We start from the raw sequence: 18,810 nt of genomic DNA on the forward strand, positions 1-18,810 counted from the left end.
AAACGTCATGGTTTGTACCGATTCTCAGGATCACGGTGACACTGTCACTTCTGCCGCTTCGCTGGATGGTTGGGAGTGCGGATACCAAATCACTGTAGTGTAGACTGAATACCGGTATGTAGTTAGGAATGGGCACATGTCAAGTAGATCTAAATACCTTAGGCCAAGGTCCAGGACATGTAGATCTACTTGAAATGAGTCAACACCACCACCAACCTGTCAATCCGTGTAAAGTTTGAGAGACAAAAACTCTCTCAAAGAAAGGGACCAGTGGCAGTGTCAAGCTCACTGACGCTTTAGACCTTACACTGTGTGAGAGACAGAAAGGAGAGTTGGGTTGTTGCTGGTTGATTTGAGCGGTTGTGTGCCACTGAATGGTGATACAGGTAACTGAGGTCTCTGTTCAACAACACTGGCTTACTGGCCAATACCTGTATCTCATTGGATTGTCAGTTGTGAGTACGGTTTCCTACGGCAGGTCGGCTGGGATGCCAATAAACCACTATTAGTATTAGGATAGGTGAGTGCTCTGTCCACTCATTCACTAGCTGGTCTAACTCAGTAACTGTGATGTTTTCAACCGATCACGGTCAATACTGGTAGATAGGGACTGGCGCTACGCGTCCTCGCTTAGCTGAGCAATGCTTGGTGCCAAGCAGCAACGCAACGTCGAGATATTGCCGCCTCTCACTCCAGTCAATCGGCAAGGCCTCGCTGTCGGCCATGGTGTGGCATTTGAGGCAACAGCAACAGCTCCGACGCAGCCAGACTTCTCATCTATTCGCTCGCCGCCTGCCAAAGGCGTTCAGTCGAGCAAGCCGACACCGCCAAACACCGTGTCTCCAACCAAGAAGAAACACCCGCCTATGTCACGTTCGATCAGAGTGGACAAGAGTGCTGATCGGGAAATCATCGACGGTATTCGGTCCGATTTGCGAGCTACGTTCTCGTTTTTGCTGCAGAACGGTCCGCCGGCAACGCGGGGTCAAAGTTCAGCATGTGACCGCGATGGCCCGCCAGCTGTAGGGACAGAGGTGTATGCGGCAGCACCGGTCATGGTAGTCGAAGTAGACCAAATGCTGGAAGGAACTTCGCTGGAAACCCGCTCTTCGGACAAGCAGTCTGCTCATTTGATGAGCTCTGCATCGGCTCCTGATGTCGGCCAGGTTGAAGCTGCAGAAGAGAGAGCCAAGAGAGTCGAGTTTGCGGAAATGTATGATGAGCAGGAGGGTGCGGGTGGGGATAGGTTTCACACGTCCACACCCGTTCCGCCGGGTGCAGAAATGCCAGGCCAAGACGACTACGTCACGACACCTGGCTATCAGCAGTCGAGCACGCAAAGAAGTAGCAAAAACAGAACTTTCGCGAAGAGCAAGAAATCCCGTTCAAGACAGTCGCCGTCGAAGCGGCTACCCTCGCAGCCGCCTCCGACTAACGTGTCATTTTCGTCTCCTAGCGATCAGTACGGCTATGAGCTGCCTCCGCTGAGACACAACATACCGCCGCATCTCTCGCGCAGGCAAACACCGAGGTCTCAGGCGACCCATCACGGGACTCGCGCAACGGTAAGAAAGAAAAAGAGTAACATCGTAGATCTGTTGTTCATTTATTTATTTATTTTATTTCATCGTCCAATGGCAGCTGTTGTTTTTTGTTGCATATCGTACTTGGCCCGGTACCCTTGGCCCGATGATATGAAGCTTTCGAACGCGAATAGCACTGAGTCTGTGGTCTGTGGTGTGTGGTGTGCATGTCGGAATACATCATGCCAGCGATTATTACATGCACCAGAAAATCTAGGGGTGAAATGAACTCAACTATGCACATCGGTGGACAATGTGGAAATGCAGAGGTTTTCCAGTAGGTCACACTTTCTGAATACTACAAAGTCGTCGCCAAAAAATCCGGCCAATGCCATGCTAGCTGTACACGCGCCGCATGCACTAACGCCAGTGCATGCGGCGCATGCACTGGCTATGCCCTGCTTCCGGGCCTGCATGGCCTGCTTCCAGTGCAGTGCTCGACTGCAGTCACTGCACTCGACTGCAGTCACTGCAGACTGTTCAGTGCTTTGCTGGTACAGACTGCAGTAAATGCATGCATGCATGCCACCAAGCACTGCCGTGAACGTGTACCATACAACTGGCACTGGCCGGATATTTTCGGCGACGACTACTACCAGTATCCATGTTCACTGGTGCATCATTGGCACCGACTTGCTCCTTGGTTGGTGTATGATGCTATGCCCGCAAGTTTACCAGCACAGTCAGGGTACAGCAAAGCAAAGCAATACTTCAGTATAAAAAGATAGAAATAATCCCAGAATGACGCCATGACTGCAATACCAAGCATTGGCCATGAAACACGTCCAGCAACTACTTAAACAACTAGCTTTATCTCCAGTTTGCTGATGCTAAACCATGTATTTCCATCTGTATTTCCATCTGTATTTCCATCTGTATTTCCATCTGTATTCCCATCTGTGTTTCCATCTGTATTTCCATCTGTCTTTCCATCTGTATTCCCATCTGTGTTTCCATCTGTATTTCCATCTCTGTTTCCATCTGTATTTCCATCTACATTTCCATCTGTTTTCCGCACAAGCAGAGAACTCCGTTCTCACCCTATACATCCACACAACTACGGCAAGCCAGTCAGCAAGCAAGATTGGAGGTAATCTTACTAGATGACAAGTTGAACGTGTTCACATCTCTGGAATTTGCATTTTTTATACGAAAGAAGTATAGAGTACACTCTTTTCCCAGGCAACCTCCTATGTAGTGAAATTAGTTTTGAATGAAATACACACGGTGAAGTAAAATAAAGAAACAACAACAACAACACAGTAAATTGGTATCATATACAGTGTGTGGATAAGCCTGTGCATAGGACCACGCTCCGCAATACTTCACTCCCGATACTTAGATGTGTGTACGCAGATGTTGATGCCGGTCAGTTTGACAGCTTGGGCGCTAATGAAGATAGAAAAAGCAACATCCTTTGGATAAATCAGACACCCTTTTTTACACAAAAGCCTGTACTGCGGCACCTCGCAGACACTATCCATGGACACCTTCAGACGGTAGAGTATGAGGATCATGTGTAGTTTATTGATCTGATGATCTGTACTTCCTCTATAGGTCTTTCCATGGAGAATGTATTGTGTCCAGTCCAGTACTCTGATCATCTGTCTCTGCTCTGTATATCTTCCTATGGCGACTGCAGGAGAGACGGAATGCACAGCCAGAGTACGTGAGCATTGTCGGCAAGGTGTCCTTCGGGGAGAAGCACACAACAGTGGAGAAACGTGACGGTCTACTTTGGGTTCCGTGTGAGAGATGCCAACACAAAGCGGGACGGTGAGCCTACCTGGAGTATTACATTTTGCTGCGATTGGCAGAGTTAAAAACACAATTCCTAGGGCTATGCAATCAGTTTGTCCCGATTACAGCTCTTACCCGTTCATAGACACACTGCAGTTGAACCAATGACTTTCAAAGTCGCAAGTTTCTGTCAGAATCATTCCAGACATTTTAGCCCTGATACAGTATGTGTTCATTTAGTGATGGACATGGTGTATGTATAATGTCTGTATGTGCTTGCAGTTGCAGTTCTTGCACTGTGATACGCGTTGGTGGAGGCTACGTCATACTGGAAGCTGGAGATCTAACGGACCGGCAGAAGGCATACCTATGCGAGAACCATCAAGACCTCACCAGTACGTATCCAGTTTAGAACGCCAAAAAGAGAAGACATCATCTTAGTGGGAAGTGGGAAGGGCATGCCACTATACAGTGGACCCTCAGTCTATTGTACTTCAAAGTATACCTATCAGCACTGTACTTGTAGCATATCAATCACATCCTTTAGGAACATGTAGTCAGTGCTGATTGGTGAAGCATGAAACTTGGAGTAACGTGAAACTCGGAGTAACAACACCGCTTGGTCCCCCCCCCCCTCTCTCTATACATGCATGATCACCGTGGTATATGCTGTACTGTTTGTTCTTTGGGTAAAGACAATATCATTTTTCGTGTGAGGATCGATTCAATTCTTGAACCTCGGAGTTCCGAAATTGCAACTTTTCGTCCTTCTTCTTGTGTATTCTTTGTATGGTTCTGTGTCCACTTCACCACCAACACCGTTGTCGTGCTCTGCGGCCGACCACGTTCATTCCCCACAGCAGCAACAAGAGGTTCCTTTGGAGTACTTAAAATATGTTTAGTTCCTTCTTCAGCTGTTTCGGTCATTTAGACCTCATCAGAGAAGGTTGAGTTCCTTGTTCTTTGTACGTCGTGCTGTTTGTTCTTCTGTCCAGGTGATAGTGGTGAGCTGAAGCTTCGCAGTCGGCCTGGCACCGGATTCCGTGCTGGATGGAAGATCTCCACTACGTCCGACAAGGAAGAGGACGAGATGAATGGACGAACGTCGTCGCGGCGAGGTGCCGACGAAACAATTCCCGAAGACGGGGATGGACTTGACGAAGATGATGGTGGTGATGCAGAAGACGATGGCAGTGGTGGTGATGGGAATGCGGAGCGCTTGAAAAGCGCCCGGCTTGCGGCATCTCGGCAGAAATCAGCTGTGCAATCTGGTGGCGGAGGTGGTGATGAGAAAGGAACTGGACGTTCCACAGTGTCAACTGGACAGGTGGGTTGCTCCAGCGAATCGCAGTAGAGTGAAGCTGGTTGATAATGTGCTGGCTCAGGCTCACAGTCAGTCTACATGTACCGTATTTCCCTGTTTATAAGTCGCACTTGATTATAAGTCGCACCCCCATTTTCAGGCTTGAGTAATATTGATTTGATGTATTGACTTCAGTATTAGTGAGTCATGCTCGATTGTATGTCGCACCCCCTTTTTTTACCCTTGAGTTTTAGTGTAAAAAGGTGCGACTTATATTCGGGGAAATACGGTACAATGGTTTGTGATGTGGCCTTTCTAAGCAGCATTCAATGCAGCACAGGGATGTTTACAGCCAACCTCTCTACAGATATTGAGTGGATTGCTCCTTCGAGAACATGTGGACAGTTTCTAAGATGGCGTTTGATTGTGCACTCTTCCTGTCTCGGGGATGGATGGAGGTATTGAGGCGCAAGAGGGGGATATTCAACGACTCTTATCTCAGTAGGATGACCATCATAGAATGTCAGCTGATGGCGATGACCTAGAAATAATTTTCATACCGGAGAGTGTTCAGAAGCTGGGGAATTGAAAAGGAAGAAAAGAGTCTGAATTTTGTTCTGCCGCCGCCTGGACTCGAACCTGGGAACTGCACTATAGGCCAGTGATGCTAATACTGATCCCGGGAACTGCACTATAGGCCAGTGATGCTAATACTGATCCCGGGAACTGCACTATAGGCCAGTGATGCTAATACTGATCCCGGGAACTGCACTATAGGCCAGTGATGCTAATACTGATCCCGGGAATTGCACTATAGGCCAGTGATGCTAATACTGATCCCGGGAACTGCACTATAGGCCAGTGATGCTAATACTGATCCCGGGAACTGCACTGTAGGCCAGTGATGCTAATACTGATCCCGGGAACTGCACTATAGGCCAGTGATGCTAATACTGATCCCGGGAACTGCACTGTAGGCCAGTGATGCTAATACTGAGCCATGAGCTGCTTCACTGTACAAGTATAATGCAGCGTCTGGGCCAGAGGCGGGCCAGCGACCCGGTTGGGGGGGGGGGGGGGAGTACTTGGACCCGTTTGGAAAAAGAATGCTGGGTCACCTGACCCGGTTGAGAATACAATAATACATGTACATGAGTGAGCCCTAAATTATTTACAACTCCCTGATGTACAACTCCCTGATGTACAATTCATGCAGTAGCCGCAATTGAACGGACCTGGCTCTGACATGGCTACAATGGTTTTGCCAGGTACATGTGTACCCGGTTGGTTTGAAATCCTAGAGAAGACACTGATGGTGTAGTCATAAAATTAATTTATCATCCTACAAGGATGGATTCACCTCTACCTGCACCAAGAAGAATAGATGTATTGCATGGTTGTAATAATCTGTTCTCTAACTCACTTCATTACTCTGCAGTATACTGTTGTTGTGCTATTGTGCTACTTGTGCAGAACCGACCGCCCAGTGCAAGGCAAAGCACTGCAGACACGCGCAAGGCAAGAGTGCCGTCAGCCAGAGGCGGTGCAGGAGGTGGCAAAGGCTCACCGCGACCATCCGTCAAAGTGTGCGTTGCTATAAGTGCATTCACCTCACTTCACTAGCCTGGTTTCTCTTTTCTTGCTTCATAATGGGATTCTTTTTTTCGACTAAATTCTAAGGGGTACCGTGTTCTCCGGAGTAAACGCCGCACTTTCAACACCGGTAATTCGCCCAAACAAAGGCTTATACTAGGACGGTCTAATTACCCATTGTAGACAGGGTAGATGTTGGTATTTGTGTGAGCAAATCTTGGTGCGGTTTATATTCCAGTACAGATTATGCTGCCGAAAATGCGGTATGTGATTCAATCACACAATGAGATGTTGCAGCAGATATATCAGCCGCTTCATAATCAGAAACTTCAGCACCTTCACATTGCGCTCCTGCACCAGACAGTGGGGGAAAGTGCAGTCCATCTTGCGAATGACAACCCTTGATCGTGCAGGAGAAATGTATCGTTGCTCATGAGTTTGTCGTGATTTGTGATATTGAAAGCATGCAGTCAAATGGTCACTGGGTCCAACGATTGTGTCGTTTACAAATTGTTGTTTTAACCGAGTTTGTTATTCACCAGGTTGACACTATGCTATGTGAAACTACAAATGTTGATCATTTCTCTTCGCATGTTTCCTGCAGGAACCGAGCGGAGCGTGACGATGGGCCGAAAGGATCCGGTGGCGACGGGAACGAAGGAGATGATGGCAAAGGTGAGCGTTGCGGCATGCGTTCTGTGCGTTTGAACTGTTTAGTGTCGCGTACTGCAACACACTGTCATCCATATATGTACAGTACACTGTAGAGGTCAAACTTCACATCCCTTTATGTACGTTGTAGAGGTAAAATTCTTACCTGCCAACCAGCCCTATTTGGCCGGGAACGTACCGATATACAGGGTGGTAATAGGCACCCAAAACTGCATTTATCGCTAGCCTCACAGCTGCATTTGAATACATTTCCATACTTAGATATGTCATTGTGCCGATCTCAGGTTTGTAAACGTTGGCAGGTATTCAAATTTCACATCCATATTTAAATCAAGAGAGCCCACCACCTGCAAAACTGAAAAACCCAGGTCAGATGGCATATACATGTAGCTACCACACAGGACCTGTATGCAATGTGTATTTGTGCTGCTTGCATGTGTGTATAGATGGCCAGTCATCTGGCCAAGGCAACACTTTGAGACCACCGTCAGCCAAGGATGGTAAGGACATGGTTGATGGGCTCTGCTCCCTCTCCCACTCTTCTCTTCTCTCTCTCTCTCTATCTCTCTCTCTCTCTCTCTCTCTCTCTCTCTCTCTCTCTCTCTCTCTCTCTCTCTCTCTCTCTCTCTCTCTCTCTCTCTCTCCCTCTCTCCGAGTCTCTCTCTCTCTTGCTCACACTCACTTATTCAGTATTCTTTTTGCTATCATGATTGAGTATTTGGAAAGTATGGAACGATAGTGATTTTGGGTCTGCAACTATAATGGCTACTCATTGCAGTATCAACGTGTGTATGGCTGTTTGCTTGTACTTTGGCCGCCATTGCCCAACTCCTTGTCAGGTGAAATGCCAGCTTGATCAATGTGTCTGGTCTCAACGTTATTCCACCACATGTGCGTTTGCACGCGCACGTGTGTACATATGTGTGTGTGCATGATGTGTATGTGTATGTGCATGTCCGTGTCCGTGTCCGTGTGTATACAGGAAGGGGCCCTCGCACACTCCGTCAGAGACACAAGCTCGACAACGATGGGGTGAGTGGACCTGCGAGAAAGGAAAATTTGACTGAAGTTGCTAATTCCGATTATTGTGCGGCTTAGCATACACTATTATGAGACCTTCCACAAAGACACTCACTTGAGGATTGCAAGGTAGGCAAGATCTCAACTAGAGTTTGATTTTTTTTGTTCATGGTCACGTGATACTGCAGCAGTAGACTGTCTTCCATGTGTGCAAGGTGGCTAGTTTTGTAGATGTGGAATTCCCCAAAAGAGCACACCATCGGTGCCGATGCAAATTTTGACCACACCTTTCCTCCACACATTCTATGTACCGAGTGGCATCAAGTGGAGCCAGGAGACCGCAGATAGAGATAATGAAGACTTGCATTCCCAGGTAAACAGAATGGAGACGAAAATCTAGTTGGAGCAGCTGACAAATGAGGAGCTACACGCTCAAATATATGGGTATTTGTCCAAGGCTCTTACTAACCTCAGAACCAGATACCAAAAGTGTATCTGACTTGCGTTCATCGCTTGCTCAATTGTTAGTGAGGAAGGTGGCTGTGATGAACACAGTGGCTCTGGAGATACCTTTTCAATTCTTTTCTCTGGTTTGGCTTTTCAGGGCGGTGGTTTTCACAGCGCCCGTGGAGGTCGCAGCAAATCTCCCTCGACCGATGGCAATAACCTCGACCCCAATAGTCCCAGGAGCAACAGCCAGATGCAGAGCAGGATGAAGAGTGCACCGCCAACACCCAGAGCTGAAGATGTAGGTACTGTTGATCTTGCACGGTGTCTGGTATGATGATTCCGTGTTTGGCCTGATTTGGTCTATACTCAATGATCAGGCCGTGCCAGGCACCAGGTATTCCTGGTGCAATGTCATTTGCTTCACTTTGAGTGAAGGCCTTGGTGACAGGCAGACAGCCAGAAAGATAGTGTGTGTGTCTGAGTGTGCATTTATGCAACACTGATTTTTGAGTGGAATTTGAAAGAGTGCCTGACAAGAAAGAGACGAATAGGGGAAAGCAAAGGAGCCAAGCCTGAGGTGTGCCAGGACAAGGAGACATGGGGTGGGAGAAGAGAAGATGATATAGAGAGCGAGGTCCAAGTGCATTTTCGAAGCTTTCCCTCACGCACACCAGTTTGACATTCTGTTCTACATGTACATATACTTGAACAGACATTGCGCAAAAAGAAGAAAGCAGGTCTTGGAAGTGATGCCCTGGAAGAATCAGATGAGGAGTATGATGACGAAGGAGAATTTGACCCAACATCTCGACATAAGCTGTAAGTGGCGCGAGACATCACCTGCTACTCTTATGTCCATATTGGCATCCGTGCTTACCCAGTGAATGTGTAACTCAGTGAGGGTTTGTGCTTCTATGGCATGTCACAGAACTTCTGAGTCAAATGGCATGTCACAGAACTATGGCATGTCATTTTCTGTCTTCTGTCCTATACAAAGTGGATTGCATGTCACAGAACTTGTGTTTCTAGGGGATGTCACAAACGGTCACTAGCCTTTATTACTAGCTGGCTTCAATTGCCTACTGCTTGGCCAGATCCTCAGCTGAAAATCCAGATGTCCTCGTATTGTGGTGGAGGCCTTTGAATGCTGTATCCCGTGCTGCTGTGCAATGCAGACGCAAGTTCAAGTACGAGCGAAAACCCAAAGACAGTATGGGAGCTAAGGAGTGCGACTGGCGAGATCTGAAAGGTAAATCTAAACGTCCCATACTAGTAGCATACCAGTGAAGAGTCACGTGCTCATTAGTACTAGAATACCATTACTTTCCTTGTCGCATTTCCAGTGACGGGTACTCGTCAGGCCGCTGAGTAGATTGTTGTGTAGTGCTATTAATTTTTGCGACATACTTGTAATTATGCACATCTCTCACCCCCATTGACCACGGGATATCTGCGTGGAATTTGTCCTTGGTCTATATACTCTTGTTGTCCCATTTAGCTTGTGTTTCTCATATCTGCTGTCATGGTAACAGAGTCAGTGTTTGTGAGCTGTTCACCGGGCTGGAGTAGTAAAATTATTACTACCAGTAGTTGGGACCTGAAACAGCTGGGGTTGATTACTGTTATATCCGTACCACTGCACTAGCCTACCACAATCCTGACTGAGCACGTATATTGTTGTTGGCTCTGCCGCCATTGCTGCCACCCCTGCCGCAACTCTTGTTGTTGTTGTTGTTGTTGTTGTTGTTGTTGTTGTTGTTGTTGTTGTTGTTGTTGTTGTTGTTGTTGTTGTTGTTGTTGTTGTTGTTGTTGTTGTTGTTGTTGTTGTTGTTGTTGTTGTTTGAATTCTTTATTCTCACGATGGCACCATCGCCTTGTTGTTGTTGTTGTTCTGCTGGACCTCTGTAGGAATTGACCCGCTGGATTATCTTGCAAAGTACTGCATTGTTGAGTAAGTCTAGTGTAGTGAAAGCCAATGGAAGACTCACTGTATAGGGTTTGAGAGATGATTTTTTGCGCACGCGCAAAAAATATGTTAACACAGAAGGCGCATGCTCTGTTCCCAACAAACTCTCACACGCTCATTGTTCTCCGAAGTCCACTGTTCCTGACTTCAGTTCTTGCTTTGTCCGCATTGGCAGTGGATTTCTTTCTCAACCTCAATCTCAAGGTTTACCACAGCTCACGGAGATGCCCCGTGCACGTAAGCAGTCGGCTCCCGGGCCCAGGCGTTCCAGTCGCAGGCGCGCCTCGTCGTCCCCGTATGCCGACACTCCAAATCGAGCCCCTGCGGACCATGCGGCCGATCGTTCCGGCAATGCCCGTGCGGAGCAGGACGATATCCCGTCCGCCGTTCCCCAGCCGGCCAGCCTACCACAACTGGCCTAAATCCACGTTCCGTTACGGCGGCCGTGTCGACTGCCCTGCACCCCCTGCTGGCTCGAGTCAAGCGCCTTGAGGAGCGAATTTCAGCTCGCCAGGATCCGGACGGCCATGCTCAGGCGGCGGTCCCCTCAGTGGCAGATGTGGTCCAAACCGCGTCCAACACCGTCACCCATCACCCGCCGCAGGTCGACTCCGGCCCCATGGACATTTCCCTCATGCAACCCGCGCTGCCTCCGATCGCAGCGCCCATGGCGAACACTCGTGAGTCCAGCTCTATTGTTCCCACGGTCCCGCGTAAGTTGCTTGACAAAATCACACGCGGCGAATATATTGAGCTGGAGGATCTCCTCCCAGAGAATGTGGGTGCAGGGTCCGAGCCCTTGGAGCTCAGTACCGCCAACGGAGAGGGCCGGCGTGTGTCCCTCAATTTATGTGTGACTAAGAAGCGCTCCATCGTCGACTTCACTGCCTGGCTGGAAGCCTACACAATATACATGGCCTGCGCACTGAAACATGTGCCATTCCGAGCACTGGAGCTGGTGACGTACCAGCACATTATCTGTACTGCCAACCAGCAGTTTGCGACCCCAGCTGTACTGGGGTATGACCGTGCCTTCCGTGCAGCGGTGGCAACAACCTCGGCTCGTTGGGACGCAATCGACCAAAGCCTCTGGAGCCTGCACCTGATCCGGGCACCCCGACCATCATGTCCGCGCTGCACAACGCACCACAGCCGTGACCGTTGCCCACAGTATTTGGCAGGGCCACATGCTCCAGCTGGCACCAACACCAGCCGTCCTACGCAGCCATTTCTGGCCGGGGCGGGCAGCACCCGCCAGATCTGCCTCAACTTCAACCGTGGCCGCCCATGCCAACACCAGCCCTGTGAACGCTTGCACGTCTGCTCAACCTGCGGCGACCGAGGTCATCCCGCCGCTCGCTGCACCAACGCCGGTCGCCGGGGACCCCGCCAGACAGACAAGCCCGTCGCAGCGAAGTAGTCTCCCCACGCCTCTGTGCATAGCCCGCCTAATGACTCTTTTGCCTCGTATTTCTAGTCGTGTCCTCTCTGACTTTATCCTTAATGGCTTGCAACACGGGTTCCCCATTGGCCACTCTGGTGCTTCTGTATCTATCATCTCTGGCAACCTCCCAACTGCCATTGAACATGCTCAGTTTGTACAACAACAAATTGCTGACCGGGTCCGACGTGACGAATCGGCCGGTCCTTTCCCTGTCCAGCCTTTCCACCCATTTGTATGCTCTCCGCTCGGCGTAGTGCCCAAGAACAACGGGAAATTCCGCCTCATTCACCACCTGTCTTACCCTGACCGTATGTCTGTCAATGATGGAATAAACAAGGATTCATTCTCCCTACATTATGTCACAGTGGACGATGCCATTGAGCTTCTGCAACGTCAAGGTACCGGTGCCTTGATGGCGAAGCTCGACATACGCAATGCATTTCGACTGGTCCCGGTCGCACCCACTGCATACCATTTGTTGGGTTTCCAGTGGCAGGGCCAATTCTACTATGACAAAGTACTGCCATTCGGGCTGAGGTCCGCACCCTACTTGTTTAACTGCATTGCGGACGCGCTTTGCCAGATAAGCTGTGAACTGTTCCAGGTTCCCCACCTCCTGCACCTTCTGGACGACTTCTGGCTCTGTGGCCCTGCAAACTCAACGCTATGTGCGCAGCGTCTGAACGTAGTCCTCTCCGTATTCCGCTACCTGGGAGTTCCCATTGCCGACGAAAAGACAGTCGGCCCAACCTCCTGTCTCACCTTCCTGGGCATCGAACTGGACTCCGTCCAGAAAGTGGCTCGTCTCCCACAGGACAAGGTTGACGACATCCGCTCCAGACTATTGGCCTTTCGCCAACACCAATCCTGCCGTCTACGGGAGCTTGAACAGCTGTTGGGCAAGCTGAACTTTGCCAGCCGCGTCATCACGTCGGGCCGTACATTCATGCGCCGACTGTATGATGCCACGCGCAACGTTTCCAAGCCCTACCACCGCATCCGTCTCTCTCCAGAATGTCATCTGGACCTTTTTTGGTGGTCTCACCTACTCGATGGCTGGAATGGCAAGTCATTCTTCCTCGATCTCCAGGAGACGCTGGCCAGCGACATCCTGATAGAAACTGACGCATCTGGCGCCATTGGGCATGGCGCAGTTTACGGCACGCATTGGTTCGCCGACACCTGGTCACCACAACACACTCCGCTCTGCATTACGTTCAAGGAGCTGTATCCCATCTGCATTGCATGTGCTACATGGGGCCACCAGTGGTGTCGCAAGCGTATCCGCTTCCATACCGACAACGAAGCTGTCGCCGCTGTTCTCAAGTCTGGCACCAGTCGCTGCCCTAATGTGATGTCACTCCTACGGCAGCTCTTCTTCATCTGCGCCAAGGGTAACTTTATGGTCACCGCCCGTCACATACCTGGAACTACCAACATTCTTGCTGACGCTCTCTCCAGGCAAGATTTCAAGCGATTCCATTCGTGCCACCCTACCGCCGCTCACATGCCCACTCCCGTGCGTGCTCTTCCGTCCATTCCTGGGGAGACTTCGGCCGTGCCTTGCACTGCCGAGTGACGGAAGTCCACATGCAAACTGCCATGAAAGCTGGCAGCACCGGTCCTGGGTAAGCGCTGATCAGACAGACTGAGCCCACTTATTGTGGGTGCCAGAGCATAACCGAATGTCACCTATGTACCGACTGTACACTCAGTAACTCAATATCACTCTACTATTGTCCACAATCTGTGGCACCCCCTCTACAGTTAACAGTGAATAGAAGGTTCTCTATTTGGGGAGTCAACCTTGCTTACCAGGCTCCTCATACGGCTCATTCAGCCTCTCACACTCAGACGGCTCACTCAGCCTCGGCTCACTCAGCCTCTCAATACGGCTCACTCAGCCTCCGCAGCCGGGCCCTGCCCGGCTGCCTCCATACGGCTCACTCAGCCTCCGCAGCAGGGCCCTGCCCAGCTGCCATACACACACATTCACACAGCTCTAAGCTGTCACCCACTCGGAGCCTGGCAAAGCAATTGACAAACCCTCCTATTCCCCAAACTGGTTGCTCGTTGTGTGAGTGCGGCATGCAGATGCTTGTGTTAATGTATGCTATGTCACAGCCAGGAGTCATAATGATATATGACTCTTGGGTCTAGTTGGATCCAGGTTTTGTACAGTATATAAATTCATTCAAGTTTGAATGGTTTTCCTTACAGCAGGGTAACGCATCTGCCAGAAACAACTGGCCTGGGTCCTCCAAGTTGAGGACCTACCCCTGGCATAAGGATTGAAAATGCACACCAGCATGCGATACGGGTGGCCTGCCCACAATATGAATGATATTGTACTGTACTTCGCTATGGGCAGAGTTGAGCCAGAAGTGGTTATTCGTCGCTATTTGTTGACTTAGAATCTGATGTCATCACTTTTAAGATGGGGTGATGAATCAGAGCTTGTACTGCCACTCCACAAAATTTGCCACAATGATATCATAGCCGCGTAGCCTCTGAAGCCAACATTGACTATGGGTAAATGTATGCCATGACTTTCCCTGTTCTCTTCCTGCAGTCAAGAGAGAATTCCAACCTATGAGCGCATCTACAACAATGTGGATCTGGACGAGGTGAGTGACATCATAGTTACATCATAATGACATCATCTGGTGTATGTAATGGCTGGGGTGAGCTGGTCATCACTTCTAGCTTCTAAGTTCCATAGGCTATGCTATGTTATCAGTTTCCCATGTGATGTAGTCGTGTGGACTGTATGGTAGGTGTACTAGCTTTGACCAATGCATGATGACTTTGTGAACTTCAGTTCTCCACCAAAATGTTGGTAAAGATGGGTATTATGACCCTTTTTCTGGGGAGGTGGGGGAGGGCAGGTACATTTGGTCCTTGCCATGTGCAGGCAAATACTTTGCCATCCATTAACTAAGGCTTGCCGTGTGCTGTGTCTCCCAAAATTCATTCATGTCTTGAGTTCAGAGGATGCACCGTATCCAACGCAAGGTGTGCTTGTGGCATGTGCGCCTTTTTCCTGCAGGACGATGAGATAGATCTGGAACAATTGGATTTTGCCCTGAAAGCAGTCAATAACCAGCTGATCTCTGATCCGGAGATGGACTTTGTTTTCCATGTGAGTACCAGTGTATCATGTACATGCATACTATACAAGACTAGTAAGAAAAGCCACAGTATCTCCCGGTCTGTTCCAACATTTTTTCTTGAGGTTGAGCAGGGGTGTCGCACTCGGTACGGTCACTACGGTATTGACCGCACCACTATTTGCCCCAAGTACCACGTGAATCAATAAAATGCACTGATTTGGGCTCTAAATTTCCAAAATGTTCGGCTCAGCCACCCCTCGCCCACGAGTAAATTGTACTTCAGATGGCTGACCATATCACACTAAATTACCTTCCAACGCCCCTGCTGTTGAGCATGGAGGACTATGGGCACAGGAGCTGGGAGAGTGTACCGGGTGGGTTTGTGGGTGTGTGGGGGGGGGGGGGGTAAGGGTTTTGTGGAAGCAGGCCAGGATGCTGATATGTGCCCATTTGAGCCCCCAGCATGCAGCTGGATGATAACTAATACTGAGCCTCAGCATTTCATTGATCTGCACATGTGTAGGGAGGCAACTTTGGGGAAATTTAGACAGATTACCTCTCCAGATAATGATATTCTAATGTTGTCTCTTGGCTGTAAACATCTGTAGGTGCTGGAGTTAGCTCATCGACCAAAGCTTGACTTCAAGTTGTACTGTTTGGTAGCAGCACTATCTGAAAGAGTTGTTATGTTGGAGTAAGTACACGTCACCCAGTACACGCACAGGCACATGACTGCCACAGTGGGTGATGCCATCCATCCATGCATGAATCACCTGTATCTGCTCTATCGGGCTCCTCTTTCTCTCTCTCTCTCTCTCTCTCTCTCTCTCTCTCTCTCTCTCTCTCTCTCTTTCCTCTGCTGCCACTCGTTATCTGGCCTCTTTTAGTACTTTATGGCTGCAACAGACCATCTCCATTCAGCATATGCGAATCTGTGGGCATTTATCCTTTGGAAATTGCTGACATTGACGCGAAAATGCGATTAATAATACCAAGAGTGCGTCACTTCGGTTGCTGCAGAATCTGAACGCCTTTCATGGCAGTACGCACACAGGTGGTAGCAACGGACACATAATGTCCACAGAGCAGTTACACTCGGATCTTCTTGCAAGCTGTACAACTTTCAATGCTTTAGTGCCTGGAAACCCTGGGATGCTATGCTTTTAAAATAATGCTTGAATTTTGTTGCAGCTCAACCCACTTGCACACTCTGCAAGATTATCATCTGACACTTTGGCAACGGTGGCAATTTGCTACACTTCTCTTGCCCACCATCTACTATTTGTAACGTAGCCACGATATACACAATATCCTGTTTTCTTGACCATTAGACAATACATACTGTGGAGTGTGGGTGCTTTGGACAAGTAACTAGTTCAGACAAGAATACAGCAGCCTGGCGATTTGCCTGGTCAACGTGTGCTCATCATGGTCTCAAGACTGAGAAGTGCTTATGCGGCGTATCTCTTTGTCTCACTGTTAGCGATATGGTCAAGAAACTGGTGAACAAGATGGACTTTGAAGCATTGGAGGTCAAAATGAAGAAAGTTAAGGTCAGTTTCGCGTTGCACTCTGTGTGAATTGCCAGATGTATTGGCCTAGCTGACACTTAGGACAGTGCAGAAAAGTGTCATAAACCGCTTATCATAAGCGAGCACCCACCCCGGTATGTAGTTAGACATGCATCCACGCTGTCTGTATGTGTCTGCGCAACGTACCAGTACAAGAGCAAATAGTGGAGCGTTTTCTTTGGGAACCTATTTCCAGGAGTGGAGGGATATCGTATGAAAACTTCGGCGTGGGTGGGCACTTGTACATGTTTAACGTCACTACAGTAGTACCTTACTGGGGCTGCTTATTATTTTAGTCTTGGTTTTAAGTGCACCACTGAACCTGGTTTGGTGTTAATCTGATTCAGGGGCGTAGCAGCCGGTCCGCCTGCATGCAAAGCCGGACCACTTTTTCGCCCAGAAGTGCCTAGAATGCAGGATGTTTGCACCCTTAAATTTCAAAATTTCCCCGCGGGAAACCCCCGGACCCCCTTCCGACCGGACCACCTCCAACGGCGGTGTTAAACACCTGTGATTGTATCCTGTGATTGTATGCCGTTTCCCATTCCTTACAGGAGCTCTTCTATCTTCTAGCTGACATGGAGCACCGGGGTGGAGTGGTCACGACTGGAAACCTGGCCATAGAGCTCACTGCTGGTGGATTGACACCGGAGCATGTCAGCCTGGTGAGCTGTCCGCTGTCTGTGATCATCAATGTATGATACACAGCCGATGGACAACCTGGGGATGTAAGGGGGGGGGGGGACTGGGGGTGAACGAGCCGGCGAAATAATGCACAGAAAGTCACGGTTCGTGTAAGACTTGGCTAGAGACCGAGCTTTCCGCATCTGCACGAACGCCACCACCCTCAAGCCGGGATCAAGGCACAAAGAAAGAGTGCACAGCGTGACTTGACATCGTATTTGGTGAACGAGATGATCACGAGCCTGTATAGAGTGATCTCACATGTATTTGTCATGTGACTAAGTTTGTCTAGAATGTGATCGTGACATGTGGACATAGGAATCAACATCGCCAACATCATGTGACCTATTGATGCAGGGATTGGCTGGAGTGGGAGCCAACATGGCTGTCCTGTGTGGTCGTATGATAGATGTGCACCAGAAGTCTATTACCGAAAATTTCATTGAGATAATAGAAATTTGCACCAAAGAGACCACTTGCTTTGGTGATGATGTAGGGTTTTCTGTGTAATGAAGTGGCTGCAGTCACAGTGCAGTGGAGCTGGCACTCATTAACGGGTCGTCGCAAAGGTTTTCTATCGTGCCTGAAACGAACATCGTTTGTTTCGTACTCCGACCCCGTCCCCTCCCTCTGAAACGAACACAGCTTGTTATGCTGGACGACGAAAATCGCATGCATGTACATGTCATTATGTACAGTGTCGGTCGACTTGCTATTTGGGCTCGCACCCCTCCGCCAAACGAATCATGTTCGCTTCGGGGACGACAACATTTTTTTGCGACCACCCCTAAGAAGCGCTCTATTGTGTCAGTGTAATTCAGAGTAGGAAAAAAGGTTTCAGAGCAGACTTGCTCTCTTCCCATTCACTCTGCAAACTCGACCTCATTTCTCAATCAATTTTTGACAGTTTATATGTAATTCAGTGTGTAACTGGCAATGTGTGCTATGCGCAGGTGACTAATCACTTGAATCGGGAGAAGAAAGGACTGGTGGAGTTCTTGGATTACTTGACCTATGTACCACTGTTCCTGGAGATCCACGGGTCGATTGTCAGCAACCCGCTTGATCAGAACCGTGACAAATAGACTCAATTCTCCCGGGCCAAGACTGGGCTTGATGGCACGCAAGTGGCAATGTGCTGTTGCTGCAGGCTCTGTCTGAAAAGGAACTTCGCCAATCCCTGCATGCACTTACTTCAAAGTACTAGAACTTGAAGTAGAAGAAATCACATCTACGATGCAGGCTTGATAGAAAATAGCATAGCTTCTTTTTTCATTTTCTTTTGCAACATCATTATCAGATAACACCATCATGATTGTAATTTTGTAATTTTGTAACTTTATAGTGCTTTAGACAATAGTACTTCATATACTACCATAATTCTTTGAGAAAGAGAACATGCCTTGTTCTGCAAGGCACTGTATTATGTTCCGCGTATTCTTTACAAGTTGATCCTGATCGCTGACTTCATCTAATGTCGACCTGAACGTGGTGGATGCATGCCTACATGACACATGCATGCTTGCAGGAATGCTGCATTGCACTGCATGAGGAGAGAGGAGAAAGAGAAAGAGAGTTGGGGATATGGGATTCGTGGAATAGCCAAAAGGCTGATTCATACTTCATTTCGCGTGCGGGAAAGTTACCGGTATTGCGCCACCGTCGCGCAAT

At 48.9% G+C, this 18,810-nt stretch overlaps 1 protein-coding gene across 1 annotated transcript; it reads left to right on the plus strand.

The window, feature by feature from the left end:
- The first annotated feature begins 236 nt into the window (after window positions 1-236).
- Window positions 237-18,609, plus strand: LOC135822793 (uncharacterized). Its single transcript, XM_065335619.1, has 19 exons — window positions 237-1,565; window positions 2,608-2,673; window positions 3,226-3,359; window positions 3,606-3,718; window positions 4,319-4,650; window positions 6,100-6,212; window positions 6,824-6,894; window positions 7,338-7,391; window positions 7,874-7,923; window positions 8,516-8,659; window positions 9,074-9,180; window positions 9,537-9,610; window positions 10,270-10,312; window positions 14,344-14,398; window positions 14,821-14,913; window positions 15,493-15,578; window positions 16,368-16,437; window positions 17,010-17,120; window positions 18,093-18,609. Exons 1-19 carry the CDS (start codon window positions 642-644, stop codon window positions 18,222-18,224), a joined length of 2,772 nt encoding a protein of 923 aa, XP_065191691.1. The 5' UTR covers window positions 237-641; the 3' UTR covers window positions 18,225-18,609.
- Window positions 18,610-18,810: the final 201 nt, after the last annotated feature.

This window comes from Sycon ciliatum, chromosome 8, assembly GCF_964019385.1.
Source record: "Sycon ciliatum chromosome 8, ocSycCili1.1, whole genome shotgun sequence".
NCBI classification, from domain to species: Eukaryota; Metazoa; Porifera; class Calcarea; order Leucosolenida; family Sycettidae; genus Sycon; species Sycon ciliatum.